Consider the following 26,088-nt stretch of genomic DNA (forward strand, 5'->3'; position numbering starts at 1 on the left):
CAGTTTAAAAGCATCAATTCGGCGCTCAGCTTTCTTCACAGTCCACTCTCACATCCATACATGACCACTGCAAAAATCATAGCCTTGACTAGACGGACCTTTAATTGATGCATAAATTGTGTATTCTTACATTAGTTCAGATAGGATTAAAAAATATCACTTCAGAACAACTACTGTATGCCAAACATTATTAAAAGGACTTTTTATATATTAATTTGTTCAATTCTCATAACAGTCCTGTGAGTTTGATATCATTATCATTCTCATTTACAGTTCAGGAAACTGAGGCTAAGTAAAGCTGATATCTTTCTAAAGATCACACTGTTAACAAGTGGTTGAAGTAGGATACAAACCCAGGCAGACTGCCTCAAAAGTGCACACTCTTCACTAAATTGTACTGCCTAATCCGTAAATGGTCTTCTCTTTCAAAGCCAACTGTATGTCCATATTATGCAGTTTTCAGGATAATGAATCTAACCCTTGTGTTTTACTACTTCAGCTCCTAACAGCTTTACACTTTTTAAAGCTATATCAAGCATTAAAGTGTTTCTACTGCTCGAGAAGTGACTATGCTATGCACAGAGACAGTGTGCACTAGAATCAGGCACAGATTAGGATTTTGCTTCAGCCATAGCAGCTATGTGAATTGGCTAAGATTCAGCAACTTCTCCATCCATAAAATGAAAATGTTATTTTTCAGGACTGGGGGGATCATTGAGAGGATAAAGTGCATTATAAATGCCCAGTATATAAAATCATCCATCAAATGTTAAATTATCCTCCCTTCTTTCTCCCTTTCCCTATCACTTTCTCTCTCTCAGCCTCAGTGGCTTTATCTCTAAAATGGGAACTATGATACAACTTGAACCTTAAATGATACATGCAAATATCTCATTTGGAACCTGACAAATAAAGAGCCTTATAGCTTCCCTGTTGTTTTTGAGTTCTTTAAGTCCCCATGTGTAGATAAAGCAGCTAAGAATCCAGACCAAGGATGCAAGAGTCCCATCTAGTGGTGGTTTAAGAAAAAAATCAAAAGACATGTAGGGATTATAACTGCTTAAATCATTGCTTAGAAATCCTTGGGCTATTTATTTTAGTTATTCATTTCCTACTTTGAGAAATAATTTAATGTGGCTCACAGGAAAAGAGAAAGGAAAGCCTTGAACTGGGTTCTTCTCTGTTCTTCTAATGTCCAAAATCTCTTCAGAATGGATTTCTGGACTTGTTAAACTCTTTATCTATCTGGCTGAACTACTGTGTTCCTAGATTTCTTAAAGGCTGTGATTTGATTCTTCACTTAGGCATGACTTGTTAGCCTAATGTTATCAGAAGAATTTAGTAGTGTCATTACGACTTTAAGACCGATCTTTTGCAAGAACCATCCATCAGTCAAAATCTATTATATTTGAGAGATGACTTCCAAGAAATCTTGCATGGTTTATATCTAATCTCAAATGTTATCAGAAATGAATTGGAAGTTCTGGTTAAGGAAAGGCTAGATCTAACAATGCTTGAATATAACCTTTCTGGGGATCTCTATACCTCTGTTCCATTACCCAGGAAAATTCAATCCATTGTAAAAACTACATACCACAGTATTTGTTATGAACTGCAAGTCTGTGTTGCCCCCCAAATTCACATGCTTAAATCTAATCCCTGGTGTGATGGAGGTGGGACTTTGGAGAGGTAATGTGGTCATGAAGTTCAGGTCCTCATTAATGAGATTAGTGCCCTGATAAGAAGAGGTCAGAGAGTTAGCTCACTCTCTTTCTGCTATGTGAGGATACAAAGACCCCACCAAGCAGGCATCCTGATATACAACTTTCAGTCTCCAAAACTGTGAGAAAGAAATTTCTGTTGCCTCTTAACCACAATCTATGGTACTGTGTGCAAGAGTCTAGCCTAAAATAGTAATATTCTGACTTCATAAGTTTAAAAGAAATTAATATACTCAGTATAATGACAACAAAGCAATGAAAGAATAGACCACAGAAAACACTGAGTATGAACTCCCCACTGTTATCAAATCTTTTTACTATTTCAATCTTGTAATTGTATTGTCATAAAATGCATTGTGCCTGTTCAAATTTTAATAGTTTTGGTGATTTCTTATAGCTCCCTGAGGTGATTTAACTAGGGAGATATTATGCTATTTGTGATAAATAATGCATCATTAAATAATTTTTATCAAAAAAAGTCACCCAAGTAGAAATCATTTCCTTGAAAGACTAGGAGATATGTGAAAAAATAGTTTTTGAGTGTTTAAAAACTGAGAATAAATATGCACTCAAAATCTTGCTATAGTGAAACTAAATATTTAATAACCTAAACCTGTTTAAATAGTAAAATAATCATAGTAAAAAAATCTATTATTTTCCATTTTGTTATTTCAAAGCTCAAGGGAAGGAAAAAATAACTAAACACAAAAACTAAAACTAAAAACAAAACAATAACAACCCCCCTTGAAACATCTGATATCTCCCTTATATATTCCATAAGGTTATCAAGCTTTCACAGATGAAATCCAAGACAAAGTATAAGAAATGGTTTTACAGAATACTGTCAAAAGCAGTAATCAAATTCTCTACCTCAAATTAAAATTAAACAGGAATTTCTAGTGACTGAGGTTTATAAGTAGCGGTGGCTCAGATGGTAAAGTGTCTGCCTACAATGCGGGAGACCCGGTCTCGATCCCTGGGTCAGGAAGATCCCTTGGAGAAGGAAATGGCAAGCCACTCCAGCACTCTTGCCTGGAGGATTCCATGGATGGAAGAGCCTGGTGGGCTACAGACCATGGGGTTGCAAAGAGTCAGACGCCACTTCACTTTCACTTTCACGTTTAATGGGGCTTCCCAGGTGGCTCAGTGGCAAAGAATCTGCCTGCCAAGCAGGAAACATAGGTTTGATCCCTGGGTCAGGAAGATTCCCTGGAGAAAGAAATGGTAATCCACTTTTGTATTCTTGCCTGGGAAATCCATGGACAGAGGAGCCTGGTGGGAAGAGTTGAACATGATTCAGCAACTAAACAAAATAGCATACTTTTAAAGATCTAGACTAACTACGTTAATTTTGTTTAAAAATCCAGCATTATGAAACCAGAACAGGAATGAATTTTGAAATACACAACTAATGTATTAGTTACTATACCATAGTCTGATAGTACAACTTCTGGGCAGGAAATAGATCAAAGAATCTGAAAAACTTCAATAACCAGCTGCTAATACCAATAGTTAAAAAGAAAGAAAGAAAGTGAAGTCGCTCAGTGGTGTCTGACTCTTTGTGACCCCCATGGACTGTTGCCTACCAGGATCCCTGCCCCATGGGATTTTCCAGGCAAGAGTACTGGAGTGGGTTGCCATTTCCTTCTCCAGGGGATCGTCCCGACTCAGGGATTGAACCTGGATCTCTAGCATTGTAGGCAGACGCTTTACCGTCTGAGCCACCAGGAAGATTACCAATAGTTAACTATTTTGCAAATCTGAACATTCACCTCAAGCTCTGATCTATGTTTATTAAGCCTGATTCTCAAACAGAAATTACCCATGTTTGAAGCAATCACCCAGGAGATTTCTGATTTCAAACTCTGAAAGCGAAAAGAAAAAGAAAAAGTAATTTGATGAAAGAGATCAAACCAGTCAATCTTGAGGGAAATCAACCCTGAATACTCTTTGGAAGGACTGATGCTGAAGCTGAAGCTCCAATACTTTGGCCACCTGATTTGAACAGCTGACTCATTGGAAAAGACCTTGATGCTGGGAAAGATTGAAGGCAGAAGGAGAAGTGGACAACAGAGGATGAGATGGTTGGATAGCATCACCGATTCAATGGACATGAATTTGGGCACATTCCAGGAGATGGTGAAGGACAGGGAAGCCTAGCATGCTATAGTCCATGGGGTCTCAAAGAGTCAGACATGACCTGGCAAATCAACAACCACAAAAGAAAAAGTGAGAGCATTTGAGTGAGAGAGCTGTAAGGTCAAATTCTTTCTTTGCTACTGACTGCTGTCTGATAATGGAGTAATTTAATACTTACAGGTTTCAAAGTTCTTGTCTGACAAGTGGGGATAATTACTTTCTTAGCTGGGGATAGTTTTTACATAATTAAATACTGATTACATCAGAAGTATCTAACACAGTATATGACCCATAGAGGTGCTCTAAACACAATTTTTTTTTTTTTCTCATCACTATGATCACATAGATTTCATTGTCAGAAATATGATTGGATAATCTGTCCTTATAACTTGAATGGTCATAACTGACTTGAAGTGATATTTGCATGTCCTGAAAAAAAAAAAAATTCACTGACAAAATAACAGCATATACTTTTCATTCCCTTCCTATGCACTTAATAATAATTTATTCTCCTCCATTACACTGAAGCAGGCTACCTATTTTCCTGAAACAACTTCTAAACCTAGCCCTAGTCTAGGACCAGCAAGGCTTTCTAAGCTTCCTTGCCATGGCTTATTAATGTATTTTTCTTCAGTCACTTTCCTAATTGGCAGTGGCGGACTGGATGAATCTCTGACAGCGGGGAGGAAGGCGGCTGGTGGGCTGGCAGCTTGCTGATTAGCATGAGCTACCTTGTGCCAAAGTCAATTCTGGGATGCCAGGTGTGCCGCCTGTTAGCACTCCACAGCCCATGCCTTGTGGAAGACAGAGATTTGGAACGGGTTTTGCAGAGGCTGTATTCACCCTGCACCGGTTTTCTGTTTATCGGTTTCATATCCTGCAACCACCCAGGCATTCTACTCCTGCTGCCACTTGATCCCCGCTTTCCAATTAAAACTATCCATGTCTCCTTCTAAGGCGCCCTAATTCTTTAGCCTAAATACGCTGAAGCTGTATCCAGATGATTTTCTGATTTTTCTCTCTTTTTAACTTTTTTTTCAGCTTTATTATGGTGTAACTGGAAAATAAAATTGTAATATATTTAAAGTGTACAGTGTGATGAAATGATACATATTATGAAAGGATCCCCACCATGGAGTTACTTAAACTCATCTCACATATTTACTGTTTTTCTTTCTTTTTGATGAAGACACAGGTTCAATTCTCTTAGCAAATTTCAGTTACACAATAGTGTTATCAACTATAGTCATCATGTTATACGTTAGATCCTCAGACCTTATCCATCCTGCAACTGAAAGTAAGTTTGTACCCTCCTCTCAGCCTCTCCCTAGGCCCCCATCCCCTGGCAACCACAATTCTGTTCTCTGTTTTCATTAGTTTAACTTCCTCTTTGCTTGGATTTATTGCTCAGTCCTTATGGAATTCTCTTTTCTATTTCTGCATGCCTTGATCCATAGACCTCTTGGATTTATACCACATTCTACAGTATCCTTGGTTTTCAGAAAGTACTCAGGCTTGCTATATATAAAACAATAAAAGTATATGTTCACTTTAAGATTTAATAAAATCTGTTTACATATTGTTTTAAGGATCCTGTTAACATCCCAATTAGGTAGACAGCATAAATTTTACATCTATTTATAATGGAGAAAATCTAGACTTCAGAGAGGTTACATGCTTGTTTAATCCAGAAGTGGAATCAGGACCTGGCAGAAGCTTTCTTTCTTCCTGGTGCAATAGTCTTTCAAACAGGTATTTAAGCACTCAACATTATTAGTTGTTTTATTTAATAAATTTATTTATGATTATTATATTACTTCAGATCATGATTATCTCTTTATTAAACTACAACAAACTCATTATTAAGTGACTTTCTACCGAGTAGGTGACCAGTTTCTCAAAAGTTGAAGTGGAATGTTCTTATCTGCCATTTTTTTGATTGCCTATAGTATGTGTTTCATATAAGTACACAGAACCCACTTTCTATATAACTTTCTTGGATTAAATGAAGAAGCATTTTTCACTCACCAATTCCAGCTGCAAAAAAGATGATTCTAATATTAATAGTTTGTTGGGTGTGCTGGTAGAGGGAAGAAATCCCCCAGAGTAGGACTAATGTTGAGACCTACGGGGAATTAGACAATGATGAGGTAAACAGGACAAAGGGAAGGGAAGCAAGGGGGAAGGGAGGGAAAAAACTAGGGATGATATTGATAAAGACATGAAGAAAGCAGATATATTGATAATTCAAGATGATAATCTGATAATTAGACATTTAAAATTTTGTTTTATAATGTATATTGTTAGTGTAATATAGGATTTTAACCATACCTAAAGAGAGGTCAAGCCTTTGCTTTCAGCTTCTGGCACATGATTACTACACCTAGATTGAAAGTCTGGGGGCTTTGGCCCACTGAATAGTGATAATTGAATGTTGGCTAACCTATTGTAATGGTAAGTTTTACTTGTTTATTTTTTTCCCTGAACCCATGCAACCTTCTTTTGGAAACAGCACTCTGATTCCTTAATTTAAAAATTAGGAAAGTAGCCTACTTACACTTTTAGTCTATATTGCTTTGCTAACCTAACTCTCATTGAACTCACAAATGTATTTATATATATCTGGGCTTCCTTGGTAGCTCAGTAGTAAAGAATCTGCCTGCCAAATGCAGGAGACTTCGATCCTTGCATTGGGAAGGTCTATTGGAGAAGGAAATGGCAATCCCCTCCAGTATTCTAGCCTGGGTAATCCCATGGACGGAGGAGTCTGGTTGTAAAGAATAGAACACGACTGAGCAACTAAACAACAGCAACAACATTCTATCTATCTAAACCATTTTCCCTTTGCTTATTGCCTCAGTGTAATCTACTTAATTGTCTATCAGTTTAAAAACAGGTAAAAATAACTGTCCTCTTGAAATTTAAATTCTTGTGGGAGAGACAAACCAAACAAAAATGTATTTTTCTATAAGATACTGGAAGATGATATGTGCAATGGAGAAAAAAAAGAACAGGACCAGTGTAAGCAGAAGAGTCAGGATTGGGAAACAGTTCATAGTTTTAAGTTATCTGTCAGTGAGGTCTCTTCACAAAGATGACAGTTAAGACAAAGCCTGAATGAGATGAAGGAATTAGCCATCTGGGAAAAGAGAAATTCAAGCAGAGAGAAAAGATAAACCTTTGAGGTGAATGACTGGTATACTCATGAAATAAGAAGGAAGCCGAGTGGATGCCAGGGGAAGGGGAGGGTAAAGGAGGGGTGTGAATCTGTCCATGATGATTGTATCAGGGATAAGAATGTGATCCATGTAACTTACTAACCAGTAAGACTCAATTATGGGACTTGATCCACATCTTTGATGGTATGTCCTGTGGATATATGTACAAGCTCATGATTAATTAAGAATGAAGTTAACAAAGAGGCTTAAGTCAGCTTGACTTGCATTTCATTATACCAAAATAAAGGAGATTTGATTAAAAAACTGAACACACACTGGCATATTTCACTTAAATACAGGAATTTCAAAGATTCTGAAATTCCCTTCAAACAACTAAACACTGACGATATGAATGTCAAAGAAGCTGGATTATTGCCCAGATAGGTCTGTCTAAAGATTATAGAGTTCGTAAATCCTGAAACATGCCATCTTGTGATATTGAGCCTAAGCTGAAGCAAGAGCTGATGACTCTTTACATATTTATTGATATGAAGGAGAGAATTAAGTATTAGACAATAAATAGTAACAATAATAGCAATGAGTTTATAGAATTTACTGTATGCCAGAATTGTTCTAAGTGTTCTGTGTGTCTATAAATGTATTTGTGGGTGTGTTAATTCCCAAAACTACCTCACAAGGTAGATATTATAATTCTAGTTCTACAGAGCTACAAAATTAAGGTACAAAGAGGTTAAAAAGACGTCCCATAACTTTCCTAATTTGGTAATAGTACTGTCAGATTTTGAACCAAGATACAAGCATTCCTTGGCGATATTACAGGTTTAGTTCAAGACCACCACAAAAAGTGTGTATCACAATAAAACAAGTCACATGGAATTTCTGGTTTTCCCGTGCCTATAAAAGTTATATTTACACTATACTATAGTACTCTTGCCTGCAGAATCCCATGGACAGAGGAGCCTGGTAGGCTGAAGTCCATGGGGTCGCTAAGAGTTGGACATGACTTCACTTTCACTTTCACTTTTCACTTTTTACTTTCATGCAGTGGAGAAGGAAATGGCAACCCACTCCAGTGTTCTTGCCTGGAGAATCCCAGGGACAGGGGAGCCTGGTGGGCTGCCGTCTATGGGGTCGCACAGAGTCAGACACGACTGACGCGACTTAGCAACAGCAGCAACAGCATAGTCTATTAAGTGAGTAATAGTATTTGTTTTTTTTTAATCACTCAGTCATGCCCAAACCTTTCATGACCCCATGGACTATAGCCCTCCAGTCTCCTCTGTCCATGGGATTTTCCAGGCAAGAATACTGGAGTCGGTTGCCATTTCCTTCTCCAAGGGATCTTCCCAACCCAGGGATAGAACCCGTCTCCTGCATTGGTAGGCAGATTCTTTACCACTGAGCCACCAGGAGAGCAATGTCTCAGGTGAAAAATACTACTGCTAGAATGTGCAAGCATCATCTGAGCCCTCAGTGAATTGTAATCTTTTTACAATAGTAACATCTAGGATCACTGATCACAGATCACCATAACAATAATAATAATAATAAAGTTTGAAATACAGTACAAATTACCCAAATGTGACACAAAGTGAGCAGATGCTGCTGGAAAGATGTCACCAAGGGACTTGTGTCATGCAAGGTTGCCATAAACCTTCAAATTTGTAAATAATGCAACATCTGCAAAGTATAATAAAGCAAAGCACAGTAAAATGAAATAAGCCTATGCTCTGGTTCCAAAATATGTACTCTCAATCATTTCATGATCTTCATAGGAAACATACTTCTTTTTCCTATTGTAGTAGAAACCACTAGCTGCTTATCTTATATTTAGTCAATACATATTAGAACACTTAATTTATTCAGGGTGACAATTTCTCAGACTCTCTGGTTATGAGACCAAGTTAGGCTAAAAATATATGAATAGAGATTATTTGAAGGGACTTATGGGAAAGCTCATTAATGGCAAACACAGAGCTAGAAGATGTCTCTTGCCCTTTTTGCTTACATCTTCCTGTTTCCTGGATATGAATGTGACACCTGGACCACCAACAACCTTTTTGACTCAAGAAGCAAAACTCCATGCTAAGGATATGAAAGAGGAAAAAGAGAAATAAACTGACTTCCTGATGCCTCTGGTGTTAACCATATCAGTCTTGTAGCATTTACTTGAGGATTTCTTTCACATGGAAAAAAAATTTCTCATATAAGACATATTTTGGATTCTTTGACATAAAATCAAACAGAGTCATGGAATAGTGTGATCTAAGCAGAAACATGAGCAATCCAAACATATCACTTTTGGAGGTTTAATTATTCCAATATTCATATAAGAGAGGAAGGTGAGGCACTTGCAAATGCAATGAAATTTGTACATATAAACTCTGCAGTTTTAGCATTTGAACTCCCTGTACACTTTTAGCAAACATACACCCTAGCAGATGTTTGTTATTTGGTTCTAGATAGAAAAAAACTCTCTATTCCATATTGAATGTGATATTACGGTAAAAATACCAGGACATATTTCTTACATATAAAGTCATTTATATACGCCTAGTAAAGAAAAAGAAAGTGAAAGTCGCTCAGTTTTGTCTGACTCTTTGCAACCCCATGGACTATATAGACCATGAAATTCTCCAGGCGAGAATACTGGAGTGGGTCAGTCAGTCAGTTCAGTCACTCAGTCGTGTCCGACTCTTTGCGACCCCATGAATCTCAGCATGCCAGGCCTCCCTGTCCATCACCAACTCCCAGAGTTTACCCAAACTCACGTCCATCGAGTCGGTAATGCCATCCAGCCATCTCATTCTCTGTCGTCCCCTTCTCCTCCAGCCCCCAATCCCTCCCAGCATCAGAGTCTTTTCCAATGAGTCAGCCTTCGCATCAGGTGGCCAAAATATTGGAGTTTCAGCTTCAGCATCAGTCCTTCCAATGAACAACCAGGACTGATCTCTTTAGGATGGACTGGTTGGATCTCCTTGCAGTCCAAGGGACTCTCAAGAGTCTTCTCCAACATCACAGTTCAAAAGCATCAATTCTTCGGCACTCAGCTTTCTTCACAGTCCAACCCTCACATCCATACATGACTACTGGAAAAACCATAGCCTTGACTAGATGGACCTTTGTTGGCAAAGTAATGTCTCTGCTTTTGAATAGGCTATCTAGGTTGGTCATAACTTTCCTTCCAAGAAGTAAGCGTCTTTTAATTTCATGGCTGCAATCACCATCTGCAGTGATTTTGGAGCCCCAAAAAATAAAGTCTGACACTGTTTCCATTGTTTCCCCATCTATTAGCCATGAAGTGATGATGGGATCAGATGCCATGATCTTCGTTTTCTGAATGTTGAGCTTTAAGCCAACTTTTTCACTCTCCACTTTCACTTTCATCAAGAGGCTTTTTAGTTCCTCTTCACTTTCTGCCATAAGGGTGGTGTTATCTGCATATCTGAAGTTATTGATATTTCTCCCGGCAATCTTGATTCCAGCTTGTGCTTCTTCCAGCCCAGCATTTCTCATGATGTACTCTGCATAGAAGTTAAATAAGCAGGGTGACAATATAAAGCCTTAACGTACTCCTTTTTCTATTTGGAACCAGTCTGTTGTTCCATGTCCATTTCTAACTGTTGCTTCCTGACCTGCATATAGGTTTCTCAAGAGGCAGATCAGGTGGTCTGGTATTCCCATCTCTTTCAGAATTTTCCACAGTTTATTGTGATCCACACAGTCAAAGGCTTTGGCATAGTCAATAAAGCAGAAGTAGATGTTTTTCTGGAACTCTCTTGCTTTTTCCATGATCCAGCGGATGTTGGCGATTTGATCTTTGGTTCCTCTGCCTTTTCTAAAACCAGCTTGAACATCTGGAAGTTCATAGTTCACATATTGCTGAAGCCTTGAGTCGGTAGCCGTTCCCTTCTCCAGGGGATCTTCCAAGCCAGGGATCGCACCCAGGTCTCCTGCATTTCAGGTGGATTCTTTACCAGCTGAGCCACAGTATAGTCATATATTCATAGATAAACTTACTCAGAAATGTGAAAAATGATTTGGCTTCAAATATACAAATAATAATTGCAAACTTGTTATGATTATTCTTATTTATAGGAAGTCTTGAAGGATGTTAAGCAACTGAAAAGACCAGAAGCCACCATTTCACAAAATAAACTATATGTTTACACAAATACAAAATGAGTTTTGTACTTGCAGATATACTGCTTAGTCACCGGAGCCTTGAAAACATAAAACCTGAGGTTTAAGATGAAAAGTTTCCCAAGTGCTTTCTCATACCAGTGGCAACAGAGGGCAACTGTCTCATCATAAAAGGGAGTTTTGTTTGTTTTTTGTTCAAGAATACCCCAAGCATCTAGAACCATGTGATAAAGAAGTACTCAATAAGTGTTGGTATTGAATGAATTGGGCAAGAGCACTCAGAGAAGGTCAAAGGAGACTTTCATCACCTATCATTGCAAGATACATGGGCAGAGTCTTTGAAGAAATAGCTTTGAAAAATATCAAGCTGTCTATACAACCACAAAATAAATGCAATATCCAAAATACTAAAGAGAGAAAACCCAAAATAATGGAGCAAAGATTCTAGTATCAAAGTCGTACACATTCTAATCTCAACTCCTCTACCTGCTGTCTTGTTTGCTGTTTTTTTATTTTATTCATGGCATGAAGCCAGAACTCAAATGTTGAGAAATTTGACATTTATCTCCCAGGGCATATTAATTTCTTAACTGTGTAACAGTGGGTTTCTTTTGTTTGTTTTTTAACTTTATCCGTCAAAAAAAAGCTCCGGAGGCAGGAGGAGGGCAGATGATTTAATGATACCCCATCAGCTTGTAGGCCTGACTGTGGATTTAGAGAAGTTTGGAGAGGGCAGATGCTTAGGTAACTGCTGGGCATCGTCAGATGATGATATTAAGACTCAAAAGGAGGCAGAAAGATGAAGGGTGAAGTGAAGGATGGAATGAAAATAAGGAGGCTGACAGGCTTCAAGTATTATTCTGGACAGAACACAGGACTTTTATTGTTTACTTGCATGCACATATACATGTAGGACTTCCCTGGAGGCTTTATGGTAAAGAATCTGCCCACAGTGCAAGAGCCCCAGATTCAATCCCTGGGAAGACCTCCTGGAGAAGAGAATGGCAACCCACTCCAGTATTCTTGCCTGGAGAATTCCACGGACAAAGGAACCTGGCAGGCAGGAGTCCATGGGGTTGCAAAGAGTTGGACACAACTGAGTGACTCACACACACACACACACACACACACACATATACATGTATACCCACATGGAATTATATTTATCACAAGCTTTACACAGAGTAACTCATAGAGATAATACTAAGAATGCTTTTACCACCTAACAGTTTACATTTACACGAAAATGTCTACTGTTAACCATTCATATAAAATTTACAAATTCAAATATAGCCTGGATTTTTAACTTTATATGTTATTTTTATAACCACTCTTTTGAAACTTTTGCATATTTGTTATAGTTGAACCTAACAGCCTTGATCCTAACACATTCTGTTGATTAAAAATTAAATATTTATTCATCTATTTGTCTCTTTTCTATACTTAGGTAATCTTCTATTTGCATGTTTTTAACATATGCATTTATGTGATTTATGTTATGAAATCTGTCTTTATTCACCTCAATGCAGTATTTTATTTTCTTTACAATCTTTATTAAACAAATATTTCATTATTTAATTTCATTTAATATGCTGTATATTTACATATAAATTTAGATCTTCCTGGAAAATTGGTTCTGTCCTAATCATTTCCTTTCTGTTTTTAATTATTATGTAATTTTCCCTAAAAATGCATTTTGTCCATTACTTGTGCTCTGAAATCATGTAACATTGCTTTTAAAGGCATTTGAATCGAAATTTTCTCATATTTTTGGCCACATCCATTTTTATGTCCTTGTTTAAATAATTGGCTAATTTGAAATAGGTATCTAAGAAGATTTCTAAATCCTGAGAAATTCTTGAGGTGTTCATTCAATGCTGTTTCTTTTCCAAGCTATGACTTACAAAATGTTTTATGAAGATGAAAGTTACATAATATACAATTAACCATTTTAAAGTGTACAATTCAGTGGCATTTATGCATTCACTGTGTTCTGAACTACCACCTCTATCTAGTTTCAAAACAGTTCTACCACCCTGGGACACCCAGTTCTTACTACATAATACAACCCATTTTACCCGGTATCCACCTACTGGCAACTACAAAACTGCTTCTTGGGTTTACCTATACTAGATAATTCATATGAAAGGAAGAATACAATATGTGACACTTTTTATCCACTCTCTTTCACTTAACATAATGTGTTTGAGATTCATTCATGCTGTAGCACGTTATCAATATTTAATCCTTTCTAAATACTGAAGAAGCTGAAGTTGAAGGGATCAATGAAGACCTACAAGACCTTCTAGAACTAACACCAGAAAAGATGTCCTTTTCATGATAGGGGACTGAAATGCAAAAATAGGAAGTCAAGAAACACCTGGAATAATAGGCAAATTTGGCCTTGGAGTACAGAATAAAGCAGGGCAAAAACTAATAGAGTTTTGCCAAGAGAATGCACTGGTAATAGCAAACACCCTCTTCCAACAACAGAAGAGAAGACTCTACACATGGACATCACCAGATGGCCAACACCGATATCAGATTCATTATATTCTTTCCAGCCAAAGGTGAAGAAGCTCTATACAGTCAGCAAAAATAAGACCTGGAGCTGACTGTGGCTCAGATCATGAAACCCTTATTGACAAATTCGGATCTAAATTGAAGAAAATAGGGAAAACCACTAAACCATTCAGATATGACCTAAATCAAATCCCTTACTATTATACAGTGGAAGTGAGAAATAGATTTAGGGGACTAGATCTGATAGACAGGGTGCCTGATGAACTATGGATGGAGGTTCTTGACACTGTAAAGGAGACAGGGATCAAGACCATCCCCCTAAAAAAGAAATGCAAAAAGCAAAATGGCTCTCTGAGGAGGCCTTACAAATAGCTGTGCAAAGAAGAGAAGAAAAAAGCAAAGGAGAAAAGGGAAGATATACCATTTGAATGCAGAGTTCTAAATAAGAGCAAGGAGAGATAAGAAAGCCTTCCTCAGTGATCAGTGCAAAGAAATTCAGGGGGGGGGTTGAAAATTAGAGATACCAAGGGAACATTTCATGCAAAGATGGGCTCAATAAAGGACAGAAATGGTATGGACCTAAGAGAAGCAGAAGATATTAAGAAGAGGCAGCAAGAATACACAGAACTATACAAAAAAAAAAAAAGATCTTCATGATCCAGATAATCACGATGGTATGATCACTCACCTAGACCCAGACATCCTAGAATGTGAAGTCAACTGGGCCTTGGGAAGCATTACTACAAACAAAGCTAGTGGAGGTGATGGAATTCCAGTTGAGCTATTTCAATCCTGAAAGATGATGCTGTGAAAGTGCTGCACTCAATATGCCAGCCAATTTGCAAAACTCAGCAGTGGCCACAGGACTGGAAAAGGTCAGTTTTCATTCCAATCCCCAAAAAAGGCAATGCCAAGGAATGCTGAAACTACCACACAATTGCACTCATCTCACACGCTAGTAAAGTAATGCTCAAAATTCTCCAAGCCAGGCTTCAGCAGTACGTGAACCATGAACTTCCAGATGTTCAAGCTGGTTTTAGAAAAGGCAGAGGAACCAGAAATCAAATTGCCAACATCCATTGGATCATGGATAAAGGAAGAGAGTTCCAGAAAAACATCTATTTCTGCTTTATTGACTATGCCAAAGCCTTTGACTGTGTGGACCACAACAAACTGCGGAAAATTCTTCAAGAGATAGGGCACCATCCCACTTGATGCTACTCTTAAGAAATCTGTATGCAGGTCAGGAAGCAATAGTTAGAACTGGATATGAAACAACAGATTGGTTCCAAATAGGAAAATAAGTATGTAAGGCTGTATATTGTCACCCTGCTTATTCAACTTATATGCAGAGTATATCATGAGAAATACTGGGCTGGATGAAGCAAAAGCTGGAATTAAGAATGCCAGGAGAAATATCAATAACCTCAGATATGCAGATGACACCACCCTTATGGCAGAAATTGAAGAAGAACTAAACAGCCTCTTGATGAAAGTGAAAGAGGAGAGTGAAAATGTTGGCTTAAAGTTCAACATTCAGAAAACTAAGATCATGGCATCTGGTACCATCATTTCATGGCAAATAGATGGGGAAACAATGGAAACAGTGGCCGACTTTATTTTTGGGGGGGCTTCAAAATCACTGCAGATTGTGATTGCAGCCATGAAATTAAAAGGCGCTTGCTCCTTGGAAGAAATGTTATGACCAACACAGACAGCATATTAAAAAGCAGACATTACTTTGTCAGCAAAGGTCCATCTAGTCAAGGCTATGGTTTTTCCAGTGGTCATGTATGGATGTGAGAGTTAGACTATAAAGAAAGCTGAGTGCCAAAGAATTGATGCTTTTGGACTGTGGTATTGGAGAAGACTCTTGAGAGTCCCTTGGACTGCAAGGAGATCCAACCAGTCCATCCTAAAGGAAACCAGTCCTGAATCTTCATTGGAAGGACTGATGTTGAAGCTGAAGCTCCAATACTTTGGCCATCTGATGCAAAGAACTGACTCATTTGAAAAGACCCTGATGCTGGGAAAGATTGAAGGCAGGAGGAGAAGGGGATAACAGAGGATGGGGTGGTTGGATGGCATCGCCGACTCAATGGACATGAGTTTGAGTAAACTCCAGGAGTTGGTGCCAGACAGGGAGGCCTGGTGTGCTGCAGTCCATGGGATCACAAAGAGTCAGACATGCCTGAGCAATTGAACTGAATGACTGACTGACTGATAGGTGAAAAACATTCTAGTGTAAGTATATACTATATTTTGGTTATCCATTCATCTACAAAGGATATTTGGATTGTTTCTATCTTTTGATTATTAGGAATAATATCACTATAAACATCTGTGTACAAGTTTCTGTATAAACACGCTTTCATTAATCTTAGGTAATACCTAGAGGTGAAATTGTTGGATCATATGTTAATTCTATGTTCAACTTTTTGAGGAACTGCCAAACGATTGTCCATAGAAGCTATACCATTATATACTCCCCCTGCAATTTATGAGAGTTTCTATTTAAGTACTTAAGTCCCTTTTTTTCTTTTGGTTTACTCATTATTATGGCTATGCTGCTGCTGCTGCTAAGTCGCGTCAGTCGTGTCCAACTCTGTGCGACCCCATAGACGGCAGCCCACCAGGCTCCTCCATCCCTGGGATTCTCCAGGCAAGAACACTGGGGTGGGTTGCCATTTCCTTCTCCAATGCATGAAAGTGAAAAGTGAAAGTGAAGTCGCTCAGTTGTGTCTGACTCTTCGAGACCCCATGGACTGTAGCCCACCAGGCTCCTCCGTCCATGGGATTTTCCAGGCAAGAGTACTGGAATGGGGTGCCATTGCCTTTATAAAATGTATTTTATTGTTGCTTTGATTTGCATTTCCTTAAAGTACAATGATGTACATTATTACTTGTGTTTGTTTGCCATTTGTATATTTATTTTGTTTAGAAAAAAGTCCATTTGAGTTTTTTGTCCATTTTCTAAAATCAAGGTTTTGGTCATTTTGTTTTTGAGTTGTAAGAATTCCTTATTTATTCAGGATATTAAACCCTTATCAGATGTATGAAGCTCAATTTTTTCTCCCAAATGTAAGTTGTCTTTTCACATTTTTGATGATGTTTGAGATACAAAAGTTTTCAACTTAGTGAAATTCAATTTATCTGTTTTTCTTTGTTACCCATGCTTTTGCTATCAAATCTAAGAATCCATGGTTAGATCCAAATTCATAAAGATTTATCCTGCATTTTCTTCTAATAGACCCTGTATTGTCTTCTAATAGTTTTACAGTTCTCATTTTACATTAATGCTTTATACCTGTTTAATTGTTGTGTCAAGGAGTGAAGTAGGACTCCATCTTCATTCCTTTGCACCTGGTGGTCATCCAGCTGTCCCAGCACCATTTGGTAAAGAGAATACTATTTGCACACAGAAGGGTCTTGGCACGCCTACTGAATATTCATTAGCCATAGTTGTTTGTTTGTTTCTGGACTCAGTTTTATTCCATCGGTCTATATGTCCATCCTTATGACACTACCACACTGTTTTGATTAATGTAGCTTTGTACTAGGCTTTGAAGCTGAGTAGTAAGAGTTCAGCAACTTTTTTCTTTATAGATACTGTTTTGGCTATTTGGAGCCATTTGCAATTTCACATGAATTTGAAGATTGACATTTCTGCCCAAAAAAGCCATTGGATTTCTTCTAGGTATTAAATCTATAGATTGCTTTGGGGATTATTCCTATCTTAATGGTACTATCTTCCAAAAAAAGAAACATGAGATATCTTTCCATTTAGTTAGGTCTTCTTTAATTTATTTCAGCAAAGTTTTATAGTTCTTAGTGGACAAGTGTTTACCTACTTGGTCACATTTGTTTCTAGATATTTTATTTATTTATTTTTTTGTGTGTGTGTAATAAAGTTTTATTAAAGTATAAAGGAGATAGAGAAAGCTTCTGACACAGGCATCAGAAGGAGGCAAAAAGAATACCCACTTGCTAGTGTTAACAATGAAGTTATATAATCCAAAGAATATCTGGAGGTTGTAAAGACCTCATCAGACCTACTCCCATAATTTACATTTTAAGATAACACTGTCCTCAGGCAAGATACATCCTTGTAAAGACCAGGTCTACTCCCATAATTAACATTTTAAGATAACAGAAGGTTGAATCCAAAGACTGTCCTTAGGCAGGATACATTATTGTTATATAATCCTAAGGAATGTGGAGAAAGAAAAAAAGTTTGTCCTTTCTTCCTCCTTGAGAATTCCAGACCCCTCTCTCCTTGGGGACCCCTAGACTCCCTATCAACCTGCCTAGGAACTGACTCTCTCATTCCCCCCTTTTCTTTTAGGAGAATTATGTTGCCTAGGACATCATTATAAATGAAATTATCTTTTAAATTATTCATTTCTAATATTGAGACTAAAATTGATTTTTCAGCATTGATAATAAGAATAGCTAACAGTTGGATAGCATGTATTAAATGCCAGGCATTGTTCTAAGAGCTTTACACATGTCCATGGTCTCAAAACACTATAGTCTATAAGATAGTTACATTATAATAACATGGCCTACAAGGATGTCTCATCTAGGCCTCAAACTACATTTCTATCTGTATGCATATCCACTGACACTGAATCAGCTCACTGTCACTGAATACACTACGCCCTTTCATCCTGCTATATTATTGTACACTTTATCCTTTTTTGACTAGGATTTTTGTCCCATTTCATTCATCTGGGAATCTCCTACTTATCCTTCAAGACTTAGTTTGAATGCTAACTCAGTTACTTAATCAGCCCTCTTAGGGAACATCCATTTGCTGTATATTTTTAATGGCTTGCATGTGTCTCTTTCATAATGCTTTCATCTTATGTTGTCATTAACTTTCCTGCTTATTCTGGTGCTCTCCACCACAGTAGATTCTCAGTAAAGCCTTCCTAAATGAATGAGTGGACCAAATACACAAAGTGGCCTACTTTGTTACAAAATGTGCTCATCTTAATTCATATATCTGAAAAGCAGTAACCAAACTCCCCTGCATGTTTTAAATCAAGAAACTTAATTTTGTTATCAAACATACTACTGATAGAGAATGAAGGATCTCTTTCTCTTTCTCCTCCCCTTCCTCCCTTATTCTCTCATTTAAGGTACTAAGATCATCTTTGTTCATCTAAAAACTAATCCCTCCCCCCCAAAAAAAAACTAACAAATAAAGTAAATATAAAAGCTTAGAAATATGGTACTGTTGAACTTCATATTAAAACCTCTAAGAATATTCTTCTTATATTAACATGAAATGAAGTGTTGATAAGCAAAATGATTTAACAGAACGAAAATAGTGTATTTCATATTTGAGAACTGTTTATATTCCTTGTCAAGAATGGGACACTGACTCTGTATTTTACTTTCCTGAGCCTCAGTTTCCTCATCTATAAGGCAAAGCCAAATACTCCCTGCTCTGTGCATGACAAACTATTGGGGTGAGGATCAAGAGATAGAATGCTTTTGAAAGTATGCCATGAAACAAAATGTGCTGTACAGCACAGTATGTAGTTAGTCACTCACCAAACACTGTTCTTGCAGGCACAGATTCTCTGTTAAGCCAGAATGACACTTGGGAGAGAATGACAGTCATGATGCAAGGCAGATATGTCTGAATCACAAAATATCCAATTTTTCTTTTCAAGTGGAAATGAGCTGTCATTACGGTATATTCACCTAGAAGAAAAATTTAAGCAGCTTAAGAAACTGTAGTAGTCAATAGTTTGAACATTTTGGAAATGGAAGGGATTAGAGAAAAAAAGTCCCTGATTTAAAAATGCAAAGAATTTGTCCCATATATAGCATGGAAAATATATAACATTAAAATGCCATTTAGCATAGCAAGAGTACATAAATGAAAATTTTCATATGACCAAGGAATTTGCATGGCTTGTATACAGTGTGGTATTTGATTTTTCTCTCTAGGTCATGCTTACTGACCAAAGGACAGAGGATTCATAAGTGCTCTCTGAACATACATTATCTTAGTTGCTCAGCTCCTCATCCTCTTTGGTACCACCCTCAAGCCTCTGCTTTGACTATTTTCCAGTCTAGCCCTACTTAGGCTCTTTGTGGTACTGATCTCTAGCCACATCTCCAAGACTGATCTTTTGGCCCAGATTTTAATCCTATCACCAATTCTGAATTTACCAATCTTAATGTCTTCTCTAATATACTGGGGTCAGTTCTGTCTGATCCTCATAGCTACCTTCCATTCTGCTCTCTGGGTTTACATCTGCCAGATGTGAGATCATGAGTTCATACAGCTGTGTTTTCTTAGGGAAGGTTTCAGCTTTCCCACAGAGGCTACTAGTAATTATTTATAATCAAGCATTGAATAGTCATAACTCATGCAGGATAGGGGAAAAAGAATTAGAAAATGAGGGAAATTGTAACACTGAAAAGGTAAAATTGGCTTGTCTCAAAAGACAAGTTAGATCAGTGTTTTTTTTTAAACTTTAATGCACATCTTGGAATCTCCTTAAAATCTTGTTAAAAAGCAGATCCAGACTTAATAGGAGTCAGGCATGAGAGTCTCAATTTCTAAAAAGCTCCCAAGCACCATCTATGCTACTAGTTCTTAGACCTCAAGAGAAAAAGGTTTTAAGCAAACTAATACATTTCCAATGGCTTTAACCCATTAACTTTCTTAGGAATTAGCTTTTCTTTAGACTCATTTTTTACTGACCTGTACTAGATTTAATTGTCTCCTTCCCAATTGATTGGCCCAGCAGATCATATTGATTTAACCTAGAGCCATCAGGAGCAACCTGTACAGAATCAGACGCATTGTATGTCCAAATGTAAGTAACCTCTGAGGTTGTATATGCATCTGTAGGAAATTAGGGGAAAAAAATCTTTTTAAGCATTTTAGTAAGAATCATCAATAATAATAACATCAAAGGTTGTATATTTCATAGAATTATTGTTTACTATAAAACTGATGTTTAAAGATCATATTTTTAGTGTAAAAAAGTGTCTTTGAAATTTTAATATGAAGGGTGTGAAGCAGATCAAGAAAGGCAACCATGACCATAAGGATATTTTCACTGCAACCACTTTGATAGACAAAGATCGAATATCTTTTTAGAATCTGCAAAAATAACTGGGCTCTGAGATGGTTAAAATGTCTTCCATATTCCCAAAGTAACAGATGAAGGCATTGCAGTAAACAGGTTACAAATACCCAAGTCCCATTTAACTAGTTAATTTAGAAACAGCCATTGCTCATGAAATAATAATTGTATTCCAAAATGACATTGTTCTCTGGACATAATGGTAACTTATTTCCATGTGAGAACAATAATGATATATATTGTATTTAAAGTATTATCTTTGTAGTTAGTTTTGTAGACTTCTCTTCAAAACCTTCACCTAGTTAAGAATTAAATTACTTACCTATCATGATACAATATATTTCATTAGAAGAATGAGAATTTTGCTGAATATGTAAAATAACTCAGAATACTATAGTTTCATAAATTGAAAACACTTTAAAACATATTTATTTTAAAATTAATTATTGCACACAGATCTCACTGGACTATACTTGCATAGCATCCTAATTAAGCTGTATATTGGCAGGAGGAGACAGATCACGTACAGACCAGATATAACTTTCTGATTTATTTGGCCAAAGATACAGGACTTAGCAGAAGTGAGATGACTATAAAGCTGGAGAGCAAGCAGCGTATCTTGTCTCAGCACTTCTCTGGCCCTGATATTTCCCTTGCGCCTATATGTCCTGAGGGGGAACAGGCAGAGTTTCTCCACAGTTGAATAAGCAGACAATTCTGGCTGTCCTACTGACCTTCCGAAGAACTGCTATGCACTAGTGCTCATGGGAATATTTAGAAATATTAGTTACTTCTGGTCCCTGAGCAAAACTCAGCATCACAGTCACATTTTCAATTGAGGGAGAGAAAGAACCAGCTGCCTCCAGCTGTCTGCCTCTAGGTCTTCCAGACACTAGAAAGCTCATTTACCTGCCACCTATACATTTTCTAGGTTAATACCATTGTTCTGGGGTGGTCCTGGTACTTACCTGGAACCAAAGTCTGTGACCACAAATCCATTCCCACTTAAGCATTAGTTACAATAAAGTTATTGTTGTGTCTTATTCACTGTGTGATCTTTCAATGACATACTACAATGTGTCTGCTTTTCTGACTGTCACTAGTAAAGGTTAATATCAGTGAAAGACATGTACACACCTACATCCACAAGTAAATTACATTTTGTAAAATATTTTTCTGAAATAGCATTCTAAAAATATGTGTATTTATATTATTTATATATATATCATATCATTATGTTTGTATATACATATATTTAATAGCAAATATCTTCCTATAGTTTGCATATGAATGAATTCAGCTACTCTAAAATCTAAATTTCTATTAATTACTTTCAATTAATCATTGATGATTTTGTTGTTACATATAATTAAGTAATCTTAGTAATGTGTATAACCAGCAATGCATTCTCAGTTTATCAAATGGCTTGTTTTGTTTTCCTCATGAATACATATACTGACCTTCTCTTCAATAAAATTTCAAATGACACATAATTTAATAAACTGAAAAGACATCATATGCTCCACTTTATATCAGAAGACCTCAGAGTACTCAGCAGTTCTAGATCTTAATACATATAAGGTTTTATTTTAAGCAATTATAATAATTCCACTTTTGAATTTTGATGTTTATCTTTAAACATAAATAAAAGAAAATGAAACTCTGCAAAATGGTGAAATTTTAGAGAAACTAATAAGAGACTGATGGGAGGGACTCTTTCTTACTGATAGCTATGCTTTTTGCACCTGTCATAAGGAAAACGCTCTCGCTTCATTCTTGCTAGATTAATCAGGAAACATATAACATTTTAATTTTGTTATTTACTATTATGAAAGATGTAAATCTGGATGGAAGCTCAAGAATATGTTAAAATGACTGATCCTTCCCATATCTTTTATAAAAAGAAATTATTTCATTTGTTAGGTAGGAATATGTTTTTTAGATTTGGGGTCTGGCAAGAAAAGAGAGAACAGAAAGTTATGCAATGCAGACTTGAGGCATTTTCTGGTCCACAAACACACATATAAACTCAGAGACTGTGATTTTTTTAGTGATTTTTATAAGTTGTGATTTTTCAGTGAAGTATAAAAGGAAAAAAAAGACAAATTTCTTTATAAATTGCATGTCTAGATTAGGTTCCATTACATAATTTTACTTAATTTAAATCAATAACCCATTTTGAGTCCTAATCTGAATTAAAGAGTAAAGGCATACTAACAAATTATTAATATTTGATAACCAAAACAATATCAAAATCATTTTAATTATTAATTTTTATCCAAAAAATTAAAATTTATTTTAGGATGATGCCCAGAGTACTTTTAGATTTCCATTCAGGAAGTTTTAGATCAAATTAAATAGCAAGGAATTGTGTAAAGATGTGAAGCCACAGCAAAAAGCAAAACAAAACTGAATTCAAAATTGTAAGTTAGTAGAAAAGATGCTTCTTTTATTTGAGGATAATTAATGATAAAACTCCAGGAATTCCATCACTTGTGGGAGTCAAGGAAATTTTTTTAAACAAGTGAGAAGTAAATGATTAGAAGGAAAGGTCATCACCCCTTCAGCCAAAAATTTTCTTGCCAACATTTTAAGTTTTGGGTTGGCCTGTTGGTCCATATTCCATAGTGCTGTCTATACAATTAACTCTCTATGTCTCAAGTATGTACTATTGGCAAGGATAAATAAGATAATATGCAACTTTTTTTAACTCTATGTGTCAGAAAATAAATATAGAGGAAACTAAGTAAGTACAATTCAACAAAAAAATGCCTAACAATAAGCTCTACGTGTTGCCTGCAACACTTCTAGATACAGAAAACCATATTCGCAAGCACACAACATTACATTTGTCTGAAGATGCACTATAAGACATTTTAAATTTTCACTTAAAATATTTTCAGGTGTATCTATTTCATATTCAGAATTGAGACATCACTTATGTTTAGTGTCTTAATGGCACTAACTTGTCCACTGCAAAATGCCTTTCCTTCTTAGATCATCACTACATCTTCAATAAATACTTACTTTGGTATCAAGGCTTTTCAGTTATCTATTTAATACAATTTATGCAATGCAAATAAGCTTTTCTGTGCTGCATCTAATGTAGTTTTCTAGCTTAATGTTTACTTGGAATAACATGACTGACTATCTTAAATAATTTTCGAAGAAGTGCTAGTACTGAAATGATAGTTTCCATGACAGGAAATGAAGGCTTTGTAATTATACAAAGAGGAGATTCTCAAAGAAAATTGGGAACTGACACCTTTTGTAATATAGAACAGAACAAATACGATTGAACTTATCATTCCATAAAACTATGATCATCAAAATACTCAGAGGGTTTTGCATTCGTATTGGCCATCATTCTTCCTTATTCTTCACTTGATACAGTCTGTGAGCAGAAGGTACATTATTTAGTCATACATATTTTTAATCAGCTGAGAGAACTGCATTTCTGTTCAAGAGTGTGAAAAGTCTGAAGCTGCTAGGAATGGACAAAGATGGGGTGCTAGAAAGAGCACGGTTTCTGAAAAGGTCAGGCTATGGAACACTCTCACAAAAGAGAGAAGCTGCTTAGCCGTGTCCATGAATTTATCCTGAACATGCCCTGAATGCCTTCTGGGCCTAGGGAGATGATTTGACCTTCCCCCTCTTTTCAATTATTCTGGGAGAGCTAATGCTTCTGGTTGACATATAAGATACAACCTCAGTGACCTAAACAACAGCCAAATGCACAGTGCCTTTTCTGAAATACTTTTTGTACACAGAAAGTGCCCACATGGAGCAATCTTGCTCCACTGACTCTTTCAAATTTATTTTAGAAAAAAAAATCCCTCTATTATTAGAAAGTAGAAAGATAATTACAGACATCCAGCTTCATTTTTCTTTTTTTTCACCTATTCTCTGCTGCCATTTGTGTCAGGCTGATCACTAAACAACAGAATCTATCCTTAACATTTTTACTCTCAGTTGGAAAAAAACCCACTTTATGTTGCATTTTTAATGCATTTGCACTTGAAAAAGGAGGTAAATGATAATAGTCCGGAACTTCAAGGAGCTCCCACTTTTTCATATGTATAAAAACATAGGGTGTTTTTTACTAGCAGTAAGGTAAATGACAATTAAACATAATAATTAAGATATAATGATATTTGAGAATACAGGAGGGCTAGCCAATTGATTACTTGAGGGAAGTCAGTATATTTTGTGTTTCTACATCTTGTTAGAAAAGCATTAAGCATCCCATCATATGAGAAGGAAGTACACAATTAAGTTGTGATGCTGACCATCTTTGATTTTATTGACCCAAAACATGTACCTCCATCCCCATACTTACAGCTGCCAAATTTCAGAGGACATGAGTGGGCATCCATTGGAAAATCCTCCAAGTGCATTGGACATTCAGCTTGAACTGTAAGCCTAAAAGTCAAAATTCCACTCTTTGTTTAAGTAAATTGGCAAGTCAAGATAAATCACTCCTTACTGTTGTCAATAGAATTAATGAATGATGAGGTAGGACCCTCATCATGGCATCCGATTAGGCTAATTCACATTTAAATATGCTTCTGTTCTTTCACATTTAGGCAATCGTTCAGAAGATATTAGCATCAATAAAATCTGAGTGCAAGTAACAAAACCTAATTAAAAATACATTTTACTTAAGCATTTCATACTCTATGGTTAGTTAAGAAAAAGTTATGTACATGTTTTTGAAGGTTAGTTTCCCATTAACTTCAATATTAACATCAGAAATCTTAAAGAAAAAAATGAAAAAAATCTCTATCATAAAAAGAAAGCTATTTTCTCCCAATGTTCCATCAATAACCATACAGCAAAACTGATACAAGAATTCAATAATGCCTTGGGGAAGCACCCTTCAAAATTAATAAATTGTAAATAAATATTATATACTATATATAGATACATATGAAAGTGAAAATGTTAGTTGCTCAGTCGCGTCCTATGCTTTGCAACCCCATGGACTGTAACCCACCAGGCTCCTCTGTCCATGGAATTCTCCAGACAAGAATACTGGAATGGGTTACCATTTCCTCCTACAGGGGATTTTCCCAACCCAGAGATAGACTCCAGATCTCCTGCATTGCAGGCAGATTCTTTACCATCTGAGCCACCCAGGAAGCCCATAGATTTTATATATATATGCTAGTCTCAGCAAGATATTTCTAGGATATATATATGCATCTGTCTTTATTTATATCTGTAAATACATACATATATATACATAAATATATATATACATCTTAG

The 26,088-nt window shown here is 36.5% G+C and overlaps 1 protein-coding gene across 3 annotated transcripts in view; it reads right to left on the minus strand.

Annotated features, from left to right (window-relative positions):
• Window positions 1-26,088, minus strand: part of GABRA2 (gamma-aminobutyric acid type A receptor subunit alpha2) — a 147,163-nt gene that overhangs the window by 42,035 nt on the left and 79,040 nt on the right. For all 3 annotated transcript variants that reach the window (XM_024993020.2, XM_024993019.2, NM_174541.2), the window contains 3 exon segments: window positions 25,160-25,242; window positions 20,433-20,576; window positions 19,268-19,420 (listed from right to left, as the gene is read on the minus strand). In XM_024993020.2, the coding sequence (XP_024848788.1) occupies window positions 19,268-19,420; window positions 20,433-20,576; window positions 25,160-25,242 (380 nt within the window).

The sequence above is a fragment of the Bos taurus genome, chromosome 6 (genome assembly GCF_002263795.3).
Source record: "Bos taurus isolate L1 Dominette 01449 registration number 42190680 breed Hereford chromosome 6, ARS-UCD2.0, whole genome shotgun sequence".
Taxonomy (NCBI): Eukaryota; Metazoa; Chordata; class Mammalia; order Artiodactyla; family Bovidae; genus Bos; species Bos taurus.